Source organism: Hemicordylus capensis, chromosome 1, assembly GCF_027244095.1.
Source record: "Hemicordylus capensis ecotype Gifberg chromosome 1, rHemCap1.1.pri, whole genome shotgun sequence".
Lineage (NCBI taxonomy): Eukaryota > Metazoa > Chordata > Lepidosauria > Squamata > Cordylidae > Hemicordylus > Hemicordylus capensis.
The window spans coordinates 51,171,124-51,192,092 of record NC_069657.1 but is presented as its reverse complement, the minus strand read 5'-3'; the positions used below and the strand labels follow the sequence as shown (position 1 = coordinate 51,192,092).

Sequence of the window (20,969 nt, the reverse complement as noted above, 5' to 3'; positions counted from 1 at the left end):
TGAATGATATTGTTTGCAATGGTTAGCAGGTGAGGTGACTTTCATTTTTCGAAAAGGCCAACTGCTTATATGCTGAACTATAAATAGCCTGTACCGGCAGAAAATAAGCATCTGCGACAGAAATCGGCTTTAGTCAATTAAAATTCCCTCTCTACCCTATTTCATTTAAAACTTCCAGCCGTAAATATCATTTAACAGAATGTGATACTCACCTTTCCCTCTTTCCTTAAAAAAAACCCAACTCTCACAAGCCTCTCACAACTCTCATAATTGATTTTCCTTTGAGGTTTAATAGTTTACAGTCTTCTGCATTCAGCATTTCTTCCCTTGTATACAAGCTAATGTGTACTAAGCTAAAACATATATATACAAGGAACATTATCTCATATATTTTAGTATTCTTATTTATTTTGTCCTTATGAACAGAAAAAGAACCTAGGCCTTGTTTTGCTTCTCTGCAATGCTTATCTTTGGAAGCAAGATGTGCCCGGGTTCATGTGCTTACTCACTGACCCAAAGGCCTTTTTTCCTACTTCTTCAATGTGTAAAAGTAGCTGTGCTTACCATGTACTGAGAAAAAGATACCATACCAGGGGTGTTGTTAGGTACTTATAAGATCTGGGCACTGGGCCCACAGCCCCGCTTTTGATAATTAAACTCAATCATATATTCCAAGAATAATTACGTATGTTTTTAAAAAATTACGTATGTATTTTAAAATATTACAATATTATTATTATATTATTATAATACAGCACGGACTACCCCTAATGATTCCCCTGTACCATACACCTCAGTTCCAGGGTTGAAACACCAGCTGTGAACATGTGGTCTGGAGCTAAGTCCTTGTGCACCATGGCTCCATTTTAGCTCAGAGTGATTTATGCTCAGATTGCCTTCAAAGTGTCAAGGGGTGGGGAGGTGAAAACTTTTCTTCAGACATGCAGAGGCCAAAAAACATGTATTGCTTGCACTTTCTCTTTTATCTGCAGAGCATATCAGAACCTACTCTGAATGCTAGTTCTTACTTTCTTGTAGAAAGTGGCAGTCAACTAAATTATCTTTTAATTTATGTGACAAAAAATCAAATATTTATGTCCAGTAAGGCTGGGCATAATTGGTATTCACATTCTCATGGAAGTTCCACTGACCAAAAAAAAAGGGGGGGGCACTGACTTTAAGAGAATGTCCCAAGTAAGAATGCTTTGAACCACACAATTTCTCCCTATGCCACATTTTGGGGAAAGACATCCTCATTTTTAAGTAATGGGGCATCCATGTGATGTGGTTAGTAAAGGTAAAGTGTGCCGTCAAGTCGATTTCATCTCCTGGTGCCCAGAGAGCCCTGTGGTTTTCTTTGGTAGACTACAGAAGGGGTTTACCATTGCCACCTCCCATGCAGTATAAGCAGGGCCGGACTGGGGGCACTGAGAGGGTGGTGGAATGTATGTGGGGAGGGTGACGGGTTTTGAGCAGAATGGATACTTAAGGGTGGGAGTATTCACTGCTGCTGAGTGTGGCAGGGCGCCCCACAGGTGAAGCACACCAGGAATATGCCCTGTGGGCCACTCCGAGCCTGAGTATGAGATGATGCCTTTCAGCATTTTCCTATATCGCTGCTGCCAGATAACAGTGGGGATTTGAACTGGCAACCTTCTGCTTGTTATTCAAGCATTTCCCTGCTGTGCCACTTAAGGTAGCTGATGTGGTTAGTACTGGGGTCTAAAAGTACTGCAAGTACTATTCCTTAAGCATCAATATTGCCTGAGACACAGAAAAATTAAACCTGCAATCCTAGAAACACTAACCTGTACTAGGATGCAAATTCCATTGAACTCAGTGAACTTTACTTCTGCGTAAATATATTTAGGAATGTGCTGTGCAAATTTTAGGCCTCAGGAAAGATATAAAGGGTAAATTTCAATAGATCCACATCTTATAAATATCGACATCTAATCCCAACATTCTCACAAAGGCCCCTTCTGTATTACGATTTTTGTTGTTGTTGTTTAATACAGTATTATGCAATTTTGTTCTGTATTTGTTGAACACAGTCCAGGCATCTTTTCTTGATGCTGCACTGCTTTTGCAAGAAATTTTCAAGCACTAGATGTAGTCAGGGAAAGTGCTATAATTTCCCCAGATATTCTGTGATTAGTTTGTGAAAGGTCATAAGAATCATAAGAATTTGTTGTGTCTTGTCTGTGATGTCACTGCAGACAAGAAGACACAATAGATGTCTATGATGCTTATAGGCATCTTAATATTTATAACAATTGTTTGAAGAAACAACCTACTTCTATATTAAACTCTGTAGGCCCAACTGCACAGAAAGTTTGAAACTTAATTTCCACTACACTTTTGTTGTTGTTGCACAAAATGTGTCCAGCAGCACATTAGAATAAACCTTGGTTACAGCTTATGCAGTGTTTTCATACTAAATCTTATACTGGTACTTTCTGTCTGACCATACCTGTCCACTTTCACCACTGAAACACTCCCCCACCCCCATCTCTGTGTGGTACTCCTACTGCATGTACTGTAGCAAAGAGGTTGTTCCTCAGAGCTATTCTTTACTTTTGTGCAAAACAAAGCTGTGATGAAACGGGATAGGATCAGATTCTTACTGCTCATTCCTGAGTACAAGGATACTTACCCTGAATTGTATGAAAAGGCTGGGGCCTTAGTGTTTAGGAATGAGCTGCTGATGAGAATTAAAAAGTCACAAGGCCTGATCTTAAATGCAGTTTCCTCCTGGGATAAATGACTTGGAGGAGGACTTGTTTCACTGGTTTTTCATGTACTGTCATTAAACCTGCTGTCATGGTGTTATTATGCTTGGCTTCTGCTAATAAATAGTGGCTCAATTAGCATTTAAACAACAATGTTTAATAATTTGTCAGAAGTCGGAGAAACAGAGCCACAGTATTCAAATTACTCCTGATTTTTTAAAAGAGTATTCTTCAGTAAGAGGTGCATAATAACTATTATAACTAATGATAACTACAGACAAATAAAAACATTCTTTAAAAACAACAACAACACCACAGGTGTTTCTCAGGGCTGGACACAGTCCACTAGATAATGCTATTTAAAAATACCAAAGCTTCCAGAATAGCCCTTAGCCTCAAGTGCCAAAAAATTCTGTTGAGATGATGGCTTCAGCCCTGATTTCACCCCACAGTGGGTAGTTTTATTTTGTGTCTTCTCTTTCCTCCCACCCCCATCAGGGTTTTGTCCCAGGAGTGCTAAAATGTAGGGTGTGTGTGACGTTTAACACCGAGTCCAACAGGGCGGACACCTTGAATTTAGGGTAGCACTGCAGCCTTCAGTCATGCTAACCCCCAATCTGAAGAGAGAGAGAGGATAGCTGCAGTCCTCAGTGCCCCACGCTACGATTATTTCCTTCCCTTCTCTACAGAGAGGTGCTTGGTTTGCAACCTCCTTTGGGTAAAGAGCCTAGAGGGGTCTTTTGTTCCGTAGACTAAAAGTCAGTGTCGACTCCTGGAGACCACAGAGCCCTGTGGTTTTCTTTGGTAGAATACAGGAGGGGTTTATCATTGCCATGCCATCTCCCGTGCAGTACGAGATGATGCCTTTCAGCATCTTCCTGTACGCAGCAGCCCGATATAGGTGTTTCCCAGTTTCCACAGTCTGGGAAAGCATACCAACGAGGATTCGAACCGGCGACCTCTGTGGCTTGCTAGTCAAGTCATTTGCCCGCTGCGCCATTAGGTGGCTTTTTGTTCTGTAGGCAGTGTCTATATGCAAAAAGAATACATAGCACAAGCGGCTAATTCTGCAATACAACACGACGACTGAACGGGCATATAGGCCTCCTCGTTGCCGAGCGCTGAAGACGTCATGCAGTATTGCTGTCTTGACCTCCTGTCTATCCCACAGTCCTTTTGTTGTGTTTTACCTCGTCGTTGGTACGAGACGCCTAGCGCACTCTCTTTCCCCCGCTCCACTGCTGCTGCCTCCCCTCACCCGCCAAGATGGTTTCTTCCTGCCCCCCTCCCCAAGGCAGTCAGTGGTGCGCCCCGTCCGTCGGGCAGGCGTCCAAGGCAGGAAGAGGCGACGTGGGCGGTGCTGCTGCCTGCTGCCGCCGGGCTCCCTTCAGCTGAGCCGCAGTTGCTGCAGTAAGATGGCTGCTGCCAGCGATGCAGCCGTTGCTGGGGGCAGCAGCCCGCAAGACGCGGTAGCAGAGACCGTTGTTGCTGGAGATGCATGGCTGTCATGGACGGACAGCGCTCAGCACTACTGTGAGCTGGTCGTGGAGAGTGCGCGGAGCGTGAGTGCAGGCAGGGAAAGGAGAGGGGCGACCTGGGGGGAGGCGTGTGGGTGTGCAGCTGTTGGCCTTTGCCGGAGGCTCTGCCTGCTTTCTGACTGAGCTCTCTTTAACTATTCCAGTCAGGACAGGGGGTCCCAAAACCTGCCTAGAAGCTGTACCCCTTTGAATCGGAATATCTCCGTGATCGATTTCCAAGTGTGTCCTGTTGACTGTGGTGTGAGCAGGGAATTGCACTCTGCACATGTTCAGAGGCACACTGGCGTTGGAAATACCAGTAACTAGGAATTTGCAGTAGGAAAATAGTTCCCAGGGCGAAGACCTAGCTTCTGTGGTCTCTCTCCGTCCGAGGCCTTGTAATTATAGTGAAATGCCCCTCTTCCCACAGGCTGGGATGGGATCTCCCAGGTGCCTTTGTAATGTGCTGATGTGGGTGGTGCTGCTGCTACTAGGGATGCAACCATTGACTAAGCCAACAAGGTAAAGGTAAAGTTTGCCATCAAGTCGATGTCAACTCCTGGCGACTGCAGAGCCCTATGGTTGTCTTTAGTAGAATACAGGAGGGATTTACCATTGCCTCCTCCCACACAGTGTGATATGATGCCTTTCAGCATGGACTATCACCTTTTTTCTGATCTTTATGTTCCTCTTTCTTTTAACAAGCTGTGATGGAGATGTTCAGCAGGTGAAGTTTTCTCCATCATTTTAGCTCTGTGCCAGGAAAAGTTGCAACTGCCATATTTGTCATGTTGCTAATGAAAGCATGAGGAGCCTGTCAGGAGGAAGGAAAAAGTGTTAGCTTTAAAATCTAATTTGGAATCTCTCTCACACTTCTATTTTTCTTCTGTAGGATTTACACAGAGTGAATTCACACATCCATATTCTATTGTTCTATGAAACAGATGCTACAAACTGAGCTAACTTGTCACCTAAGTGCCTTGAACACACTTTTAATAAAGGCAATTCACACATTTAATGGTCAGATATTATGTGATGAGGCTTGCAGGTGTGAATGAGATAATAGTGTTGATTCTTAGACTGTGAAAGATTGCCCAAAATTGCTCCCCGCACCAGCATACTCTGCATTAGTGGGGAAACCGCTGGCTTCGAGGACATAACTTTGTGTTCTTGCCCTTTGTGTACTTGCCCTGTTACTCTGAATGTTGGCCAAGGATCACAGAGATAAGGTGGTGGCCTACTCTCTGTGCTTCATTGGACTAAGAACTGGAGGTTTTTTTTAAAAAAGCACAGCACCTGCTCTGAAGAAACCTCATAGTACTAAGGTTAGGCTCATGGGGGAGGTTGGCCAAGAGACACAGTGGCTAAAGGAAGTAGGCCAGGGACTGAAAAAAAGGAACCTGAGAAAATGGGTTCTAGTGAAGTTGCAGAAATGGGGAGCCAAGAAAAATGTTGGGCCAGAACTTTGCATCTGATATGGGAGGGATGGGGAAGAAAGTGGAAAGATAATGAAGATTTGAAAGGGACCATGTGGGCATTGGATTGTTAGGTTTGATCGGACTGCTATACCTTTAAGAGTTGCATGTAAGGGGTATCTGCCTCTTATGGCTTCTGCTATCATTGAAACATTGTTACCTTACACTAAAGGGACAGCTAGGGTCAAAGAGGAGTGTTAAAGGAGAAAGGGCTGAATTTTACATATTGATTTCAGCTAACTAGCCAAATCACTAGTTTCAGGCATTTGCAGGAGAATTCTGTTTCATGGCATTTGTTGTCCAGTAGTTCTGTCCTTTTGGGATGGGAATATTATAAATATGAGGAAGTGTAGCCTTGATCATTTTTACCAATAGCAGTCCATAGTCCTACTGTAAATTAATTTTCCAATTCTTTGTGCTGTTAAACCTTGTGAACATCACTGTCTCTGCTGAGAGGTTGAAATGAACTCATTCTAGGAACACAGAAAGCTGCCTTAGTCAGATCATTGGTCCATCTAGTTTAGTGTTGTTTACTCTGACTGACAGCAGTTTCTCCAAGTTTTCAGGCAGCAGTCTTTCCCAGGCCCACCTGGAGATGCCAGGGGTTGAACCTGTTTCATTTTGCATGCAAAGCAGATGCTCTACCACTGAGCATCTGTCCCCTGTTTGAATATGTCTTTGTTTGTGGGTTAATCCCCTTGATATATTTCCCATTTAGCTTTGTTTAGAATTTAAATTTAAGATCAGAATCTTAGGCATGCTTATTTGAGAGCAAGTCTCACTGAATGTGATGGGGCAACATCATTTCAGAGTAAACAAGTATCTGATCAAGCCACATATTTATCTGTATCAGGATATAACCAGAGGTCAAGAAATGTTGGCTCAATTCACCAGCCAGACAAAAATATTTTACTTATCTGGTGGTTCTTTGAGCTCTGTTGATACATTACTTATCAGGATGTTTTCTACTCACTGGGCATCATATTTTTACTTGTTACAGACTAGTAGACTAGTGGATTTCCTGAGCCCTGGATATAATCTATGTTTTCTGTTGTACAATGATTGTTAGATAAGTATAATCTACAAACTAAACATAGGGTTATCATAACTGTCTCTCGCTTCTAAAAAAAAAAAAAAGTAAATATGCAAGACTGCATAAACTTTGCAGTTGCTTTTTTAAAGAAATAACACTTGCCACTTGTAGATACAATGGTGTGTGATGAGACAATCATCTCTTTTCTTCCTTTAACTATACTGTAGTATTTCTAGCTTGCAAAACACTCTTAACAATTGTGTTCTGGAATAATCTTGAGTTATCAAAGAGACTGATGTTAAACTTTTTGTCAGTTGGAAAACTTGTTTTGTTTTGTGTTCCTGTTTAAAGGCTGTTGCAGTATTATCTGAAAATATGAGACCTGATCCAGATCTTTATGGCTTTCCATGGGAATTGGTGATTTGTGGTGCAATTGTTGCGATGTTTACTATCTTTCTGCTAATGTGCAGGAGCTATCAGTCAGTAAGTATGTAGTATGACCCATACAGAGATTTATCAGACTGTGTTAGAATGCTTTGGAAATATTGGCCGGCATCCAAACTAATGTTTCCTAAGCCAAAAATAGTTTTGTGCATGTGATGGGGGAGGGATGGTTTTCACCAATCTCCCCTTCCTTCTGCAGCCCACCGTACCTCTCAAAAATATGTCTCTGAGGGTTGCAGGACCCTTAGTGACATATTCTTGGGAGGTACAGTGGGCTTCAGGGGGAAGGGGAGATTCACAAAAATTGCCTGCCAAACATTTTTTGGCATGTGCAGTATTTGTCTAGATGTCAGCCATTCATTTCGGACGCCCCCCAACTATTTGTATAGCTTAATCCTATTTGTGTTTACTTGCGACATATGTCACTGAATTCAGAAGAGTTTAGGATTGCAGCTGCAGAATTATACACAAATTTATGATAGTTTTCTTTAGTCCAGATGTATATGGAAAGTGTGGAGCTTGTCTATATTTGGGCTTAATATTTGGACACTTGCTTAAATAATGTTTATATTGTATCTGAAATTTGTTAATTGTAAATTTAACTTGTTTAAGTGAATTTGAGAGCCAGCATTTTGTAGTATTTAAAGTGTTTAGCTAGTACTAGGGAGACCCAAGTTCTAATCCCCATTCAGACATGAAACTCACTGGATGATTCTCGGCCAGTTACTTATTTCTCAGCCTAACTTACAGCATTGTTGTGGGGATAAAAATATAACCACGCACACCGATCTAGAGGAAGAGCAGGATATAAATGTTTGTAAGTAATATATATATATATATATATATATATATATATATATATATATATATATATATATATATATATGAAAATCCATTCAAGTGTTTTGTTGCATTGGGTGCAATACCAAAATAGTTTGTTTGTTTTTAAATTTAAATAAATTGCCTGATTGAAAACCTCAAGGCAGTTTACATTTTCAAAATCAATTTTAGGGAATTGCTAGCTTATACTCATTGGTACAGCCTCTAACATCCTCCTCTAACTAGCATTTTTAATCTCTGTCTCTTGAAGTGTTGATTACCCGATCCTAACAGTCCAGCCTCGCCTCCCCTCATCTCTTTAAGATGTAGATATTTTTGCTCTGATGTTTCCTTGTAGCCTGAAGAAGAAGTGAAGTAAAATAAAGTGTGCCATCGAGTTGGTGTCGACTCCTGGCAACCACAGAACCCTGTGGTTGTCTTTGGTAGAATATAGGAGGGGTTTACCATTGCCATCTCCCGTACAGTACGAGATGATGCCTTTCAGCATCTTCCTATATCACTGCTGCCCAATATAGGAGTTTCCCATAGTCTGGGAAATATACCAGCAGGGATTCAAACTGGCAACCTCTGGCTTGCTAATCAAGTCATTTCCCCGCTGCGCCATTGTGCAAACTTTACAGTATAATCCTATGAAGGTTTAATTGGAAGTAAGCCAACATTTTGGAGTTTATTCCTAAATACGTGTACATAGGCTTGCAGACCTAATTTGCTTGATGTTGGTGACATCACCAACAAGATTAAAATTAACTTCTCAGTGTTTAACAATTTGTCCTGGTAAGAACTAATCTGCCCACTTTCCGTACACTATAATCTTAATTGATAATTACCATCCTCATAAGTTAGCCTACTTCAGCCTTAAATGTTCACACATCCACCATCTTGAAAATTAAACCGTTTAGGTGTCCCTGTGTGTCATTCACTACAACTGTACCAGATTTGGTTTAAATTGGTTAGGCAGTCCACAAGTTAGTCCACTTTATTTTATTATTTATTTATTTAACACATTTTGATACCGCCCAAAACGCAAGTTCTCTGGGCGGTTTACAAGACAATAAAAACAACCAATAAAAAGACTAACACATCTCAACAATTAAAATTTAAAACATTAAAACTATTAAAACACAATTAAAACAATATCTAATTAAAAGCCTGGGTGAACAAATACGTCTTGGCTGCCTTTTTAACAGTTGTAAGAGATGAGGAGGCTCTTATTTCAGCAGGAAGTGTGTTCCAAAGTTGTGCTTCAACAGTTCATGTGTCTGCCATCTTGAACTGGGGTGGATGACATCATTACAAACTACGTCCTTGAGCCATCCATATGTGTCCCTACACCTGTAGCAAATTTGGTTCAAATCGGTTAAGCAGTTCACAAGTTAGCCCAGTTACGCCTCAAACATTCATGTGTCTGCCATCTTGAATCGGAGTAGATGACATTGCAAACTGTGCCGTTGAGGTGTCCCTATGTGTCCCTACAGCTGTAGCAAATTTGGTTCAAATTGGTTAGGTGATTTACAAGTTAGCGCACTTGCACCTCAAATGTTTATGCATCCATCATCTTGAATTGGGGTGGATGACATAATAATAAACTGTGCTGTTGAGGTGTCCCTATGTGTCCCTACAACTGTACCCAATTTGGTTCATATTGGTCCAGGCATATTGTGAAGCTGATAGTGGGGGACACACACACAAAGAATGCATGCCGGGTGACCTCATAAGCTTACCTTCCTTAGGAAAGTAGGCTAAAAACAACTTGGAATATCTTTCTCCTGTGGTTACATTGTTAAATTTTGGAGAACAACTTCCTTTGATACTTTATAATAAAATAGAGTTAGTCTAGGTGGGTTTTTGTTGTTGTTAAATCTTAGACAATAGTCATCTTGTCCAATTTCAGTGACCATGACCAATTATCCTAACTTTGCTCCAATTAGGAGGTTCTTGTTGAAATGGTTGCTTTTATTTATTTTGTTTTCAAAATGACCTCATCTTTTTGTGAGGAAATATAAACTGTGGCCTTTAGAGGGAAGGATAATGAAGGTAGAAGAGTATGTGTATGAATAGCAGAAAGTGCAGAGAGGATGTGCTGTACTACAAAATGTGTATTTCAGAGTTATTGGTGATGTCAGCTCACAGGATGTTTGTAACTCTGAGCTGGTGCAGACATAATGATTGGGACTGAGCTGTGAGATTGCATGGTTCCTCCACAAAGCAAGGTTTCCCCTTTCTTCACAACACTGAGCCTTAATTATGAATAAAGAATATGGTTGCACCAGTGTTCACTGTGGTTATCTAGAGAACCTAATTAGCCTTAAGGATTATTAACCAATTCAAACTCTGAGAATTCTGGCTAAGTGGGGGACCTGGTTAACCTTAATTATAATGAATTAATGCACAGTACCAGTGTATCTCCTAACTAGGTGACAGGGATTCCCAGATGTTGTTGACTACTACCCATCATCCCTAGCCAAAGGCCTTTGCAGCTGGGGTAATGAGGGTTGTAGTCAACAACATCTGGGAATCCTTGTTACAGGGAATACGGCTCCTAACCATGTTTAAACTGAATGTGCTTGCAGGGAGGGAATGTACTGTTCTGCACCTGTTTTCTGTTTCTTAATATCATGGCTCTCTTCATGCAGTTACGATTGTGTCTGCCCCAGCTCAAGAGCCTACTTTACTTTTTATTAACTATGGTGTTCTAAAATTCTCTTAAAATTTGATATTGAAAACTGAGCTTCTGTAATGCTGTAAACAAACTGCAATATTTGCTCTTCTTTTTCAGATTAAAAGTAGACGCTATATAGGTAAGTTCAAGATCTGGATAGTGAGGCCTTGACAGCCATAGAAGTGGGTTCTGCGCCTGTGCAGGCCTGCTTTGGGTAGTATTCATTAGCTCCTCGTGACACCCTTTAACCGCCTTTGCACATGCCGTGCAGTACCTATTATGGCGGTTAGGCGTCCGTCACTCAGTGTCTTCCTGACCACGTCAGCTGTGCCCAGCTGAGGTATTGAATTAAAACTGTTCTCTTTCAGTTAAAGGTTACCACATTATAGCTCTTCCTCTTTTTTAGGAAGAGAGAAACAGCTTGCCAGTAAAGTTGCTGAACTAGTTGAAGACAAATGTAAAGTGCTGGAAACACTCAGTCTCTGCAAAAAGGAGGTAACTGAGTCGTGTTTTTTTCAAAACCTTCAATTCTCAAATTGTCTGTTATTGCTTCCTCCTGGGTTCTTACATTCTGAATTATAACCTTTCATGGTTGCATTTAAAATATTTTTAATACTCTTTCTTGCTGTGCATAGTATTTTAAAATGGACAACAGTAGTCATCCATTCACTATAGAGAGCCAGTAGAACTCGGTCTGTACTGTCACTGTTCTTTTGTCATGTGCCCTGGCTCTGAACCTGCAAGGAAGGATATGCAATAAGTGTTTAGTAATAAACTGAATAAAGTGTTTTGTGTACAGCAGCAAAGGTGACTGTATTCCCCATTGCCTTTCCCCATGCATGAAGAGAGCTTACCTGGGGTAGGATTTGGGGTAACATGGCCCATTTTGCTGCACAGTGCACACTGTACACAGATGAAAAGAAGTTGGTGAGGCCCGGCCGCATGCTTCAAAGACTTAAGAATGAGAGGTTCCAGAGAAGCCAGATTTTTTAAAAAAGAAGGGGTTTAGTTCTCTTCACAATCTTTCATTGCAAAAGCATAGTATCTGCTCTGCAAGCTCATCATGCTGTCAACGTTAGTAAGGCTGTGTGTGTAATTTGTGTCTTCATTTAATGGATGCATCCTACTTTGTAGACAATCTAGAATGAGCTTTTTCCTTTCTAGAGTAGTGCCCCTACAGCCTAGCTCTTCCTTTTAGAACAATACTTATGTGAGTAATTAGTAGTGATAACACACATTCATTCAGTATGTGGAGGGACTTTTAAAAATTGCATTGAAGGGGAAGGGTTTTCCTCTGTGCTGCAAGCAGATACTGGCTGACATGCAGAGCAAGAATGCACAGGTGCAGTGAGAGAGCAGCCTAACAGAACTTCCCAACTAAACTGCTCTGGTGCATTGAGGAAGGGACAATTTTTGATGCTCTCCTTGGCCCGAGAAGCTCTCTGGGCCACCCAAAAATATGTCCTTGAAGGTTGAACAGCCCCCTCACTTTACCGGTGCATCCTTGTTCTTTCTGTCAGCCACTATTCACTCCCCTTGGTAGGGCAGCTAAATGAGTGTCCTTGTATTTGTCCAGCAAATACTTCCCCCCACACACACACACAAATAGAAAAGCCACATTACTGCTCACTTTCTTGGCAGAGTGACATATCTGAGGTGAGGTAAGGTGTGTAGCAGCAGGGAGAAGTCCTCCCCATTTGTGAAATTCTGTCTCCCGGGAGACATACCTGGTGTTTTTGCTAATGTATTTTTAGTGCCAGGCAAAGAGCTTTCCATTTCCCCGTGCTTTTAACACTTGATGAGCTTTGTAAACACTCAAATGTGTTAATGCTGATATTTTATCTAGCTGTTTTTAATTGTTTTTATGGTCGTGTTTTTGAAAACTGCCTTGGTTTCTAGTGGTCTGCATCTAGACTAATGCTCCACCAGCAATGTTCCCTCTAACAGGAATTCCCAGATGTTGTGGACTATAACTCCCATAACCCCCAGCCATAGGCCGTTGCACCTGGGGATGCTGGGAGTTGTAGTGAACAACATCTGGGAATCCCTGTTAGAAGGAACACTGTCCATCAGTGCAAACCTCCTTCCTGTTCCCACTCGTTTTCTTGCTGTTTGTTTGTTTGTTTGTTTGTTTAATTCGATTTTTATACCACCTTTCTGAGCTGGCTCAGGGCGCTTTACAATTAAAAAACAGAAATCATTAAAAACTTCCCTTCCTTCTGTGCCCCTGGCTACCCATGCCAGGTCTCATGTTGCTACTGAGTATCCCTTGACACTCAACTTTTTTCTGCTGCTGGATGAGGTGTCCAGAAGGTAATTGCAAATTATGAGATGCTTTAAGAACCCAGGAAGGAGAAACCCACCCAGTTCTTCTACTCCTGCATCATGCTCCAGAGACAGCCTTCTCCTTTTAGCCAAGCCATCTCTTTTTTGCATTTCTTTTTACTTCTGTATACCCTCATATTTTTCTCTACTTTGTTCCTTCGTCTATTCCTTCTTTAAAACAAACTTCCTATCTCTCCTTTCTTCTGTCCCTTGGCCTTCTATGGCCCAGATGCCCAGCAGAATCCAGAATGTCTTCCTTCCCAAAGAGAAGAAAAACTCATATTTTCCTCCCCTGAGGAGACCTCACTTACAAGCGATGATGACCCATTCTGCTGCTGCTACCGCATCGACAACCATCTTGTCCTCGCCGGTGCTCTTGGTTGGAGGAGGTGGCCCCAACACTTTGGAAGGCCTGTCAGGCCCAGACGACCCCAGTTCTAGGCCCAGTCACAACTGGTCCTCTCTGCCGGTCCCAGCAGACCCTGGAACGCTGACGGACCTCACCACACCTCCACTTCGGCTCTTCAGCATTCTGGCGGGGGTGCAAGGCCTTGCTCCGCCCACCACATGGCCTTCCAGATAGCCACACTGAGCAGCTCACCTCCGGCAGTGCCTCAAACAACCACCTTGCTGCCCTTGGGCCCATTGCTTGAGCTTCCCAACCAGACCAGCAACAGAGGCCCTCTGGAGGGGGTGCTTCTCTGACACTCTTGCCTCTCAGCAATGACTACCATGTCAGAGAAAGACCACAAGCAAGGCCAAGAATGGCCCAATGACGGCGGGCAAGGCGATCCTGCCAGGATGCCTCAACAGTGAGTTGGACCAGCAGACATCCAGCCTGCCACCGGAACTGGTGAGACCTGGGCCTTCCCGCCCACCCCTTCTCCATTTCCCCCAACCAGCTCAACCTACCCGCTGTACCTGCACTTCTGCTGAAGTCCCACCAGCCTGGCAGGCCTGGTTTCGGCGGGGGTGGTGGTGTCATTGATAAATTGCTCCAGCAGTGCAAGCTGGGCAAAAGCTCCAGGAAACGGGCCAGAAAATGCCCCCCGTTTTCCCAGTGCCCAAACAACACAACATACTGTTTCCCTCCCTGATGGTTTTATGGACATGGTTAATCAGGAATGGAAAGCACCTGCAGCTAATAGAAAGCCTACTCCTCTCATTAACAAGTTCCGTAGCCTAACTCAGGAGGCTTCAGACAAGTTTCAGGTTCCTCCCACTGACGTCCCTGTGGTGGCGTTGCTCACCAGCCTCCCTCAAGACGGATACAGTTCCCTCAGAGATCCCAATGAAAAGTGCATGGAGTCGGCCTTAAAGAAAGCACACAAGGCAGCTTCCTTATCAGTATGAGCCTCTCCTGCTGCATCCATTATAGCATGGGCATTTCTACTTTGGGTAGATAAGCTCCTCCAGGCTCCTCCATCAGATCTTAATCGCCAGAAGCAAACACTCCTAAAAATACAAAAACCACAGGCTTTCCTAGTTGATGCCACATTGGATTCAATTCGGTTCTCCCCACATTCCACAGCTTCCTTGGTGGTAACAAGGAGAAACCTGTGGCTTAAACATTGACAGGTAGACTCAGCCTCACACACAAACTTATACTGCAGCCAAACTCTGGCGATGAAGCCCTTAACGAAATGTAGAAACTAAAGACAAAAGAAATAGGGATGTGCAATAGGGATTCTATGATAGCAAATTAGAGTGGATTCATGGTGTTTCATTGAAAATCTCATTTGCTATCATAGAATCCACACTCAGAATACCTCTGAAACAACAGAACCTTGTACCCCATGGGTTAGAAACCCATGGGGGTGGTTGGCACCCTATGTGCACTACACTACCACTCGCTCTGGGCCACCCCAGCACCCCCCAAGTGCAGTTATGGGGCTGCTGAAACCTCCATGTATACCCTATGAGGAAAAACCTTAAAGACGTGTAAACTTTAACAATTCCCCAAAAATCAGCCCTCTGCCCAAATCCTTTGAAAAAATTCAAGTAGCTTCCTTGACCCTACCTGGCACTACCACCAACCCCACACTGCTCTAGGCCACCCCTTTGCCCCCTGCGTGAAGCTATACATTTGCTGACACCTCAATTCTTCTCTATGGGGGAAAACCTTAAAGATGCGTAAACTTCAACAATTCCCCAAAAATCAGCCCTCTGCCCAATCACTCTGAAATTGGGGTGGTAGCCTCCACCCATTAGGCACTACCACCCCACCCCACTCTTTTTGCCCAGATCCCACGCTATGCCCCTGATCTGCCCCAAAGACACTAAAACTTCAAAAATTCCCCAAAAATCAGCCCTTTGCCCAATTCCCCTGAAATTTGGGTGGTAGCCTCCAACCATTGGGCACTACCACCCCACCCCACTATTTTGCCCCTGGGACCCGTTTTTCTTACCCGAATCGATTCAGATTCGGATTTAATCCAAATCCGAACCGAATCATGGGTGATTCGGGTAGCCCAGATTCGGGCACAGAATAGAACGGGGGTGATTCGGTTCAGGTCCCGAACTGAATCACCCCAAACCCGAATTGCACACCCCTAAAAAGAAAGACTCTTCCCTCAGCCTCTTGCAGGGAGGACAGACAACAGCCACGAAGGACCTTTCAGTCTTTTTGTTCTACATTCAGACCACAGGATAGGGATCCTAGAACTGTGTCCCTTCTGGTATAGACAATGCAACAACAGTTGACCACCCACTCAACCTCTCCAAACCTTCAATACCCAATCCAAAACCAGGCAGCTATCTTGACTCTCTGCTCCCACGTGTGGGAGCGGACAACATTTCCAATCATTGGCTACTCAACACCGTCCTCCTCCATAAGGAGGAGTTAACCTCTCTGCCCTACAACCGCTTCCTTCCAGCTCCCCAGTCACACTTACCTACCAAACACACAGGTCTGCTCCAAGCAATTGAACATCTAGAATCCATCAACATCATAGAATGAATATCAGTTCTTCAAAGGGGCAGGGGTGTTTACTCTATTTTGTTCACCATGTCCAAACAAGACAGCTTCCTCAGAGTGGTACTGGACTTAACATTCTTAAACATGTAAAGCATAGAAAGTTCAAGATGGAGGCACTACAATTCATCACAGAATCCCTCCATCACTCCGACTACATGGCATCAGTAGACTCAACGAAGGCATACATCCACATTGCCAATCAAGCCTCTGAGTTGCCCTTTCAAATATAGGGCCATTCTATTTGGCCTCTCTTTAGCAGCCAGAATCTTCACAAAGATCCTGGCCCCCTTTGTAGCCCACCTTCGCCTGAGAGGAATTTGGGTATCTGCCTTCTTAGATAATCTCCTGATCAAGTCTCCCACACTGGCAACTTTAGAGTCAGATGTGAGCAACACCCTTCAGGCAATCTTGGGACACAGATTCCTAGTAAACAGGGCCAAGAGTCACTTAATTCCCTCCAACCATATCTACCATCTGGGAGTATTACTAGATACCTCTCTGGAAAGACTGATTCTTCCTCCAGATCGTATACAAGATATCCTCCAACTGATATACCAAGTATCCTCAGCCCCCAGCAGTACTAGCCAGACTTCTAGGTCTCATGATGGCATCTTTGGAAGCAGTGACATGGGCCCGCTTTCACCTACCCTACCAGAATAATATAGCGTGTCGAAGACCCACCAGAATCAAACTACCACCACAGGTCACCCACTCCTTCCTCTGGTGGACCCAACCACGCCCCCTATCTCACGGCAAGACTTTCCTGGACCATTCCAGAATTATGCTGATAACAGCCTCTCAGGTTGGACATTGCCTACAGCATTCAGCTCAAGGAGAATGGTCCCTCCAGGAGCAGTCTCACAGTATCAACTGGCTGGAAATTGGAGCCCTTCTCCTCGCTCTCCAAGCATTCCAACATCTACTACAAAACCAACATGTGTTAGTCTGAATAGACAATATCACGGTGAAAGTGCATGTGAATTGTCAGGGTGGCTCCAGATCCCTTCACCAGCAAACGTCTCTATTGCTGCAATGGGTGGAGTCTCATTCGGCCTCCCTAACAGCCCATCATGTCAGCAGATCTCTCAACACACAAGCTGACTGGATCAGCAGGAAAGAGATCTATCCAGCTGAATGGAGCATCAGCCTTCACACATTCAACCTACTAACCCAAGATCTGGGACACCCTCAAGTGGACCTCTGTGCCTCGCCAACCTGTATGAAGCAAGCTAGCCAGGTTCTTCACCCAGTTCCCCTGTGAGGGGGCAGAAGCAGTGTATGCTCTATCCTTTCCATAGCCTCCAGTTCTCCTATATGTCTTTTCTCCCATACCTGTCCTCACTCGCCTACTTTGCAGAATCTCCTCAAGGCTCAGGTAATCCTGGTGGCACCACATTGGCCCTGGAGACTATGGTTCGCAGAAATACTAAACCTCGCCGTCCAAGGCCCCTGCTTCCTCCCAGTGACACTAGACCTCCACCATCAAAACCCCACCCTCTACTATCACCCCTGACTATACACAGGTTCCCATGCTTGGATTTGCATAAAGTACTACGTGTGCTTCCTAAGCCACCCTTCAAGCCCATTAGATCGATACCGCTCTGCCTACTCTCTCTTAAATTAGTCGTTTTGGTGGCCATCACATCAGCCAGACATGTCTCAGAATTGCGACACGTCCGCCAGTCCTGATTTTTGCATTTTCTCATCTGACTCCATACAACTAATCCCAGGTCCTTCTTTTCTGCCTAAAGTGTCTTCTGTTTTTCACTGCTCTCAGGATATAATCCTACCATCATCACTACCTAAGCTAGTTCACTACTTGGAAAAACCTGGCATAAACGTGACGCATGCTGTGGTCTAAGGGTATACCTATCCCACACAGTTTCCTTGTGCTCCATAGATGCCTTATTTATTTCTTTTCTACTGTCCTCTATGGGTCAGAAAATTTCCACCACAACCATTGCCAGAGCCACCTAATAGCACAGTGGGGAAGTAACTTGCCTAGGGAGCAAGAGGTTGCTGGTTTGAACCCCTGCTGGTATGTTTCCCAGACAATGGGAAACACCTATATCGGGCAGTAGCGATATAGAAAAATGCTGAAAGGCATCATCTCGTATTGTGTGGGAGATGGTCCTTCTGTATTCTACCAAAGAAAACCACATGGCTCTGTGGTCGCCAGGAGTCGACACTGACTCGACGGCACAACTTTACCTTTACTTTATCATAGCCAGATGGATTAAGGCCTGTATCACATTAGCTTATGGGGAACAGAACCTTCAGCTGCCTCTTCATATCATGGCACACTCTACAAAGTCAGCAGCCACTTCAGCTGCCTTTTCTACATATGCACCACTGTCAGAAATCCACAGTGCAACCACCTGGGCGTTGCCTCCACATTCACCTGACACTACAAGCTTGACCTGCATTGCTCAGCACAAGCATACCTAATAAGGCAGATGAGTTCTTGAACAGATTTTTCCACCCCAGTAGACACCCGGGTAGCTTAGGTATGTCATGTCTCAAGTGAGATGTTCCTGTCCAGCAGCAGGGAAGGGAGCATTGGTTACTCACCATGAAGTCTTCTTGCTGCTGGATTTAAGGACATTTTGACCCACTCATCTGGGTGTCTGCATCTACTGGTCTACTCCTTTCTCTCTCGTATCACAACTCTCTCAGTAATGTGGACTTGGCTGCTGTGAACTGGATGAGGTTCTCCTTCCCGGGCTCCTAAGGCATCTCATAATTTGCATAGTCCTGCCTTCTGGAGCACATAAAAAGCATAACCCAAGTGAGATGTGCTCAAATCCAGCAGCAAGAAGAAGCCTTCACAGTGAGTAATCAATACTTCTTTCTGGCAACTGTGGAAATTGTAGTGACAAGCAGAAGGGTGAGGGAAAAGGCTTCCACATGTGCAGCATGAGTGCTGTTCTGGATGCTAGTCAGTGTGTCAACTTTTAAGCTTATCTAGAAAATGATGTTTGTTTCTGTATCTAATAGATTTCTATCCTGGCTTTTCATCATTTTGGATCTTCAAAGCAGCTTTAAAAATATTCTTGAATAAAGCATCAATAAGGAAATGCTGAGAGTTGGGGTGGAGAACTGTCACACATCAGTGTTATACAGTAGATGCCTACAACATTTGTGCAGCCTCAAAATGTAGAGTCAGTTGTGTTAGTGCTGTTGATGGCTGAATATCATTTTCTTAGCAACAAAACCCTGCAGTTTGTGTGCCAGAAAAATGCAATATCCCAGAAACAAAATTGGGCAAAGATTTCTAGATCATGTGCAACAAAGTAAAAAATCATTATGAAGCTTGAGAGAAGCTTGCTCTCATGAGAATGTGTTTGGGAACGTTTTCTCTCTATGCTATCTTATTAAGAATTAGAACCATCTGTTTAGCCTTGTTCTTGAGCAGTCTAAGACTGAAAGCGCTGAAATGAGTGAGGTTGGTACAAGTGGAACAATTTGTGGACTGTGGTTATAGGTGTTCTTAATAGGGATGTGCACAGATCCGCTGGCGGCCAGTTCTGCGGCAGGGTGGTTAACTTTAAGAATCAGGGAGGTTGCTTTTACCCCACCCCACTGCATTTCCCCTGCCAGTGCTGTGTTTAAAAACAGTCCTGTGGGGCGGCAGTGTACTTCCTTGTCGCCCTGATGCATGTCAGACTGGAAGAGCCCGGTGTGCATGCGTACGTTGCGTGCATGCACCGGGCACTTCTGGTCCTCTGCAAGGAGGTGTGCTGCTGCCCCACTGGACCTGTTTTAAACACAGCGCCATTGGGGGAAACGCGGAGGGGGGCATAAGAGCACCCTCCCGAAGCCTTAAAGTTAACCCTTCCGCCATCGAACCGTCCAAACCACTGGTCCTTTGAACCGGTTCAGAGGTCTGTAACGGGGCCTCCGAACCGGTTTGTGCACATCCCTAGTTCTTAATTCCTTTTCTTACATTAATCCTAATGTGAAATTTTCTTTTTAGTATGAAGCATTGGAAAACTCCCTGAAAGATGCCAGCCTTGTGGAAGGATTAACTATTACATCAAATATTAAGGTAAAAATGAATGAGGAAAAATACTTATTCACATTTATAAAATAGTATATGCTTTGCACCATTTTTATTGTTGCTGTCTTTTATAAAGTGCCTAATGTTGTGCTAAGTTCTCTGCAGTGAAGGAACATTGACAAGTTGTTAGCCTGTGACTTACAACCTGTCACAGAGGTGTGTGTGTGTGTGTATGTGTATGTGTATGTGTTCTAATCACATAAACTAAAATTACTGGTTGACATCCAGACTACTGTTTTATGCACACTGAAAAACATTTTGCATGTGTGATGGGAGAGGGGCTATTTTCTCCTTCCCTTTGCAGCCCACTGTGCCTCCCAAAAATATGTCCCAGAGGGTCCTGCAATCCTCAGGGTCATGCAGAGGGAAGAAGAGATCGACAAAAATCTCCCCCTTCCCCCACTTGCACAACAGCAGTAGTTTGTAACTCACCACTACTGGTGATTATGCAGTGCTGATCTGAATGTTGGCCAAAGTGTTCAATAAGTACTATTGTATTATTATGCTTTGTAGTTTATAAATATATACAGATTACTTTTCAAAACCTGCTTATTGTAGACAGCATATGAGGAACTCAACAGCTCAAACTGTGCACTCAAGAATGAAATTGAATGTTTAGAAAAAGAACTGGAAGAAGAGAAGGCTAAACGATCAGAACAGGATGACTTGGTATGACTTTGATTTTAAATTTTATATGTGAAAGTATGACTTTGAAATGTAAACATGATAATGTAAATTTATCTGTATAAATACATTGGAGTGCTGTGAATTTTTTAAATAAATGAATAACATCAGGATATTGAGGGCCAGTTACTTCCATTTATGTATTTATCAAAAACACAATGTTCATGTGGTTCAGGGAGCCAGCATGGTGTAGTGGTTAGAGTGCTGAACTAGGACCGGGGAG

General features: G+C 43.5%; 1 protein-coding gene across 5 annotated transcripts in view; it reads left to right on the top strand.

The window, feature by feature from the left end:
- Positions 1-20,969, top strand: part of MIA2 (MIA SH3 domain ER export factor 2) — a 94,385-nt gene that overhangs the window by 41,275 nt on the left and 32,141 nt on the right. For all 5 annotated transcript variants that reach the window (XM_053286553.1, XM_053286551.1, XM_053286552.1 and 2 more), the window contains exons 8-12: positions 7,109-7,240; positions 10,818-10,839; positions 11,107-11,195; positions 19,979-20,050; positions 20,621-20,731. In XM_053286553.1, the coding sequence (XP_053142528.1) occupies positions 7,109-7,240; positions 10,818-10,839; positions 11,107-11,195; positions 19,979-20,050; positions 20,621-20,731 (426 nt within the window). The remainder of the gene's footprint in view (positions 1-7,108; positions 7,241-10,817; positions 10,840-11,106; positions 11,196-19,978; positions 20,051-20,620; positions 20,732-20,969) is intronic.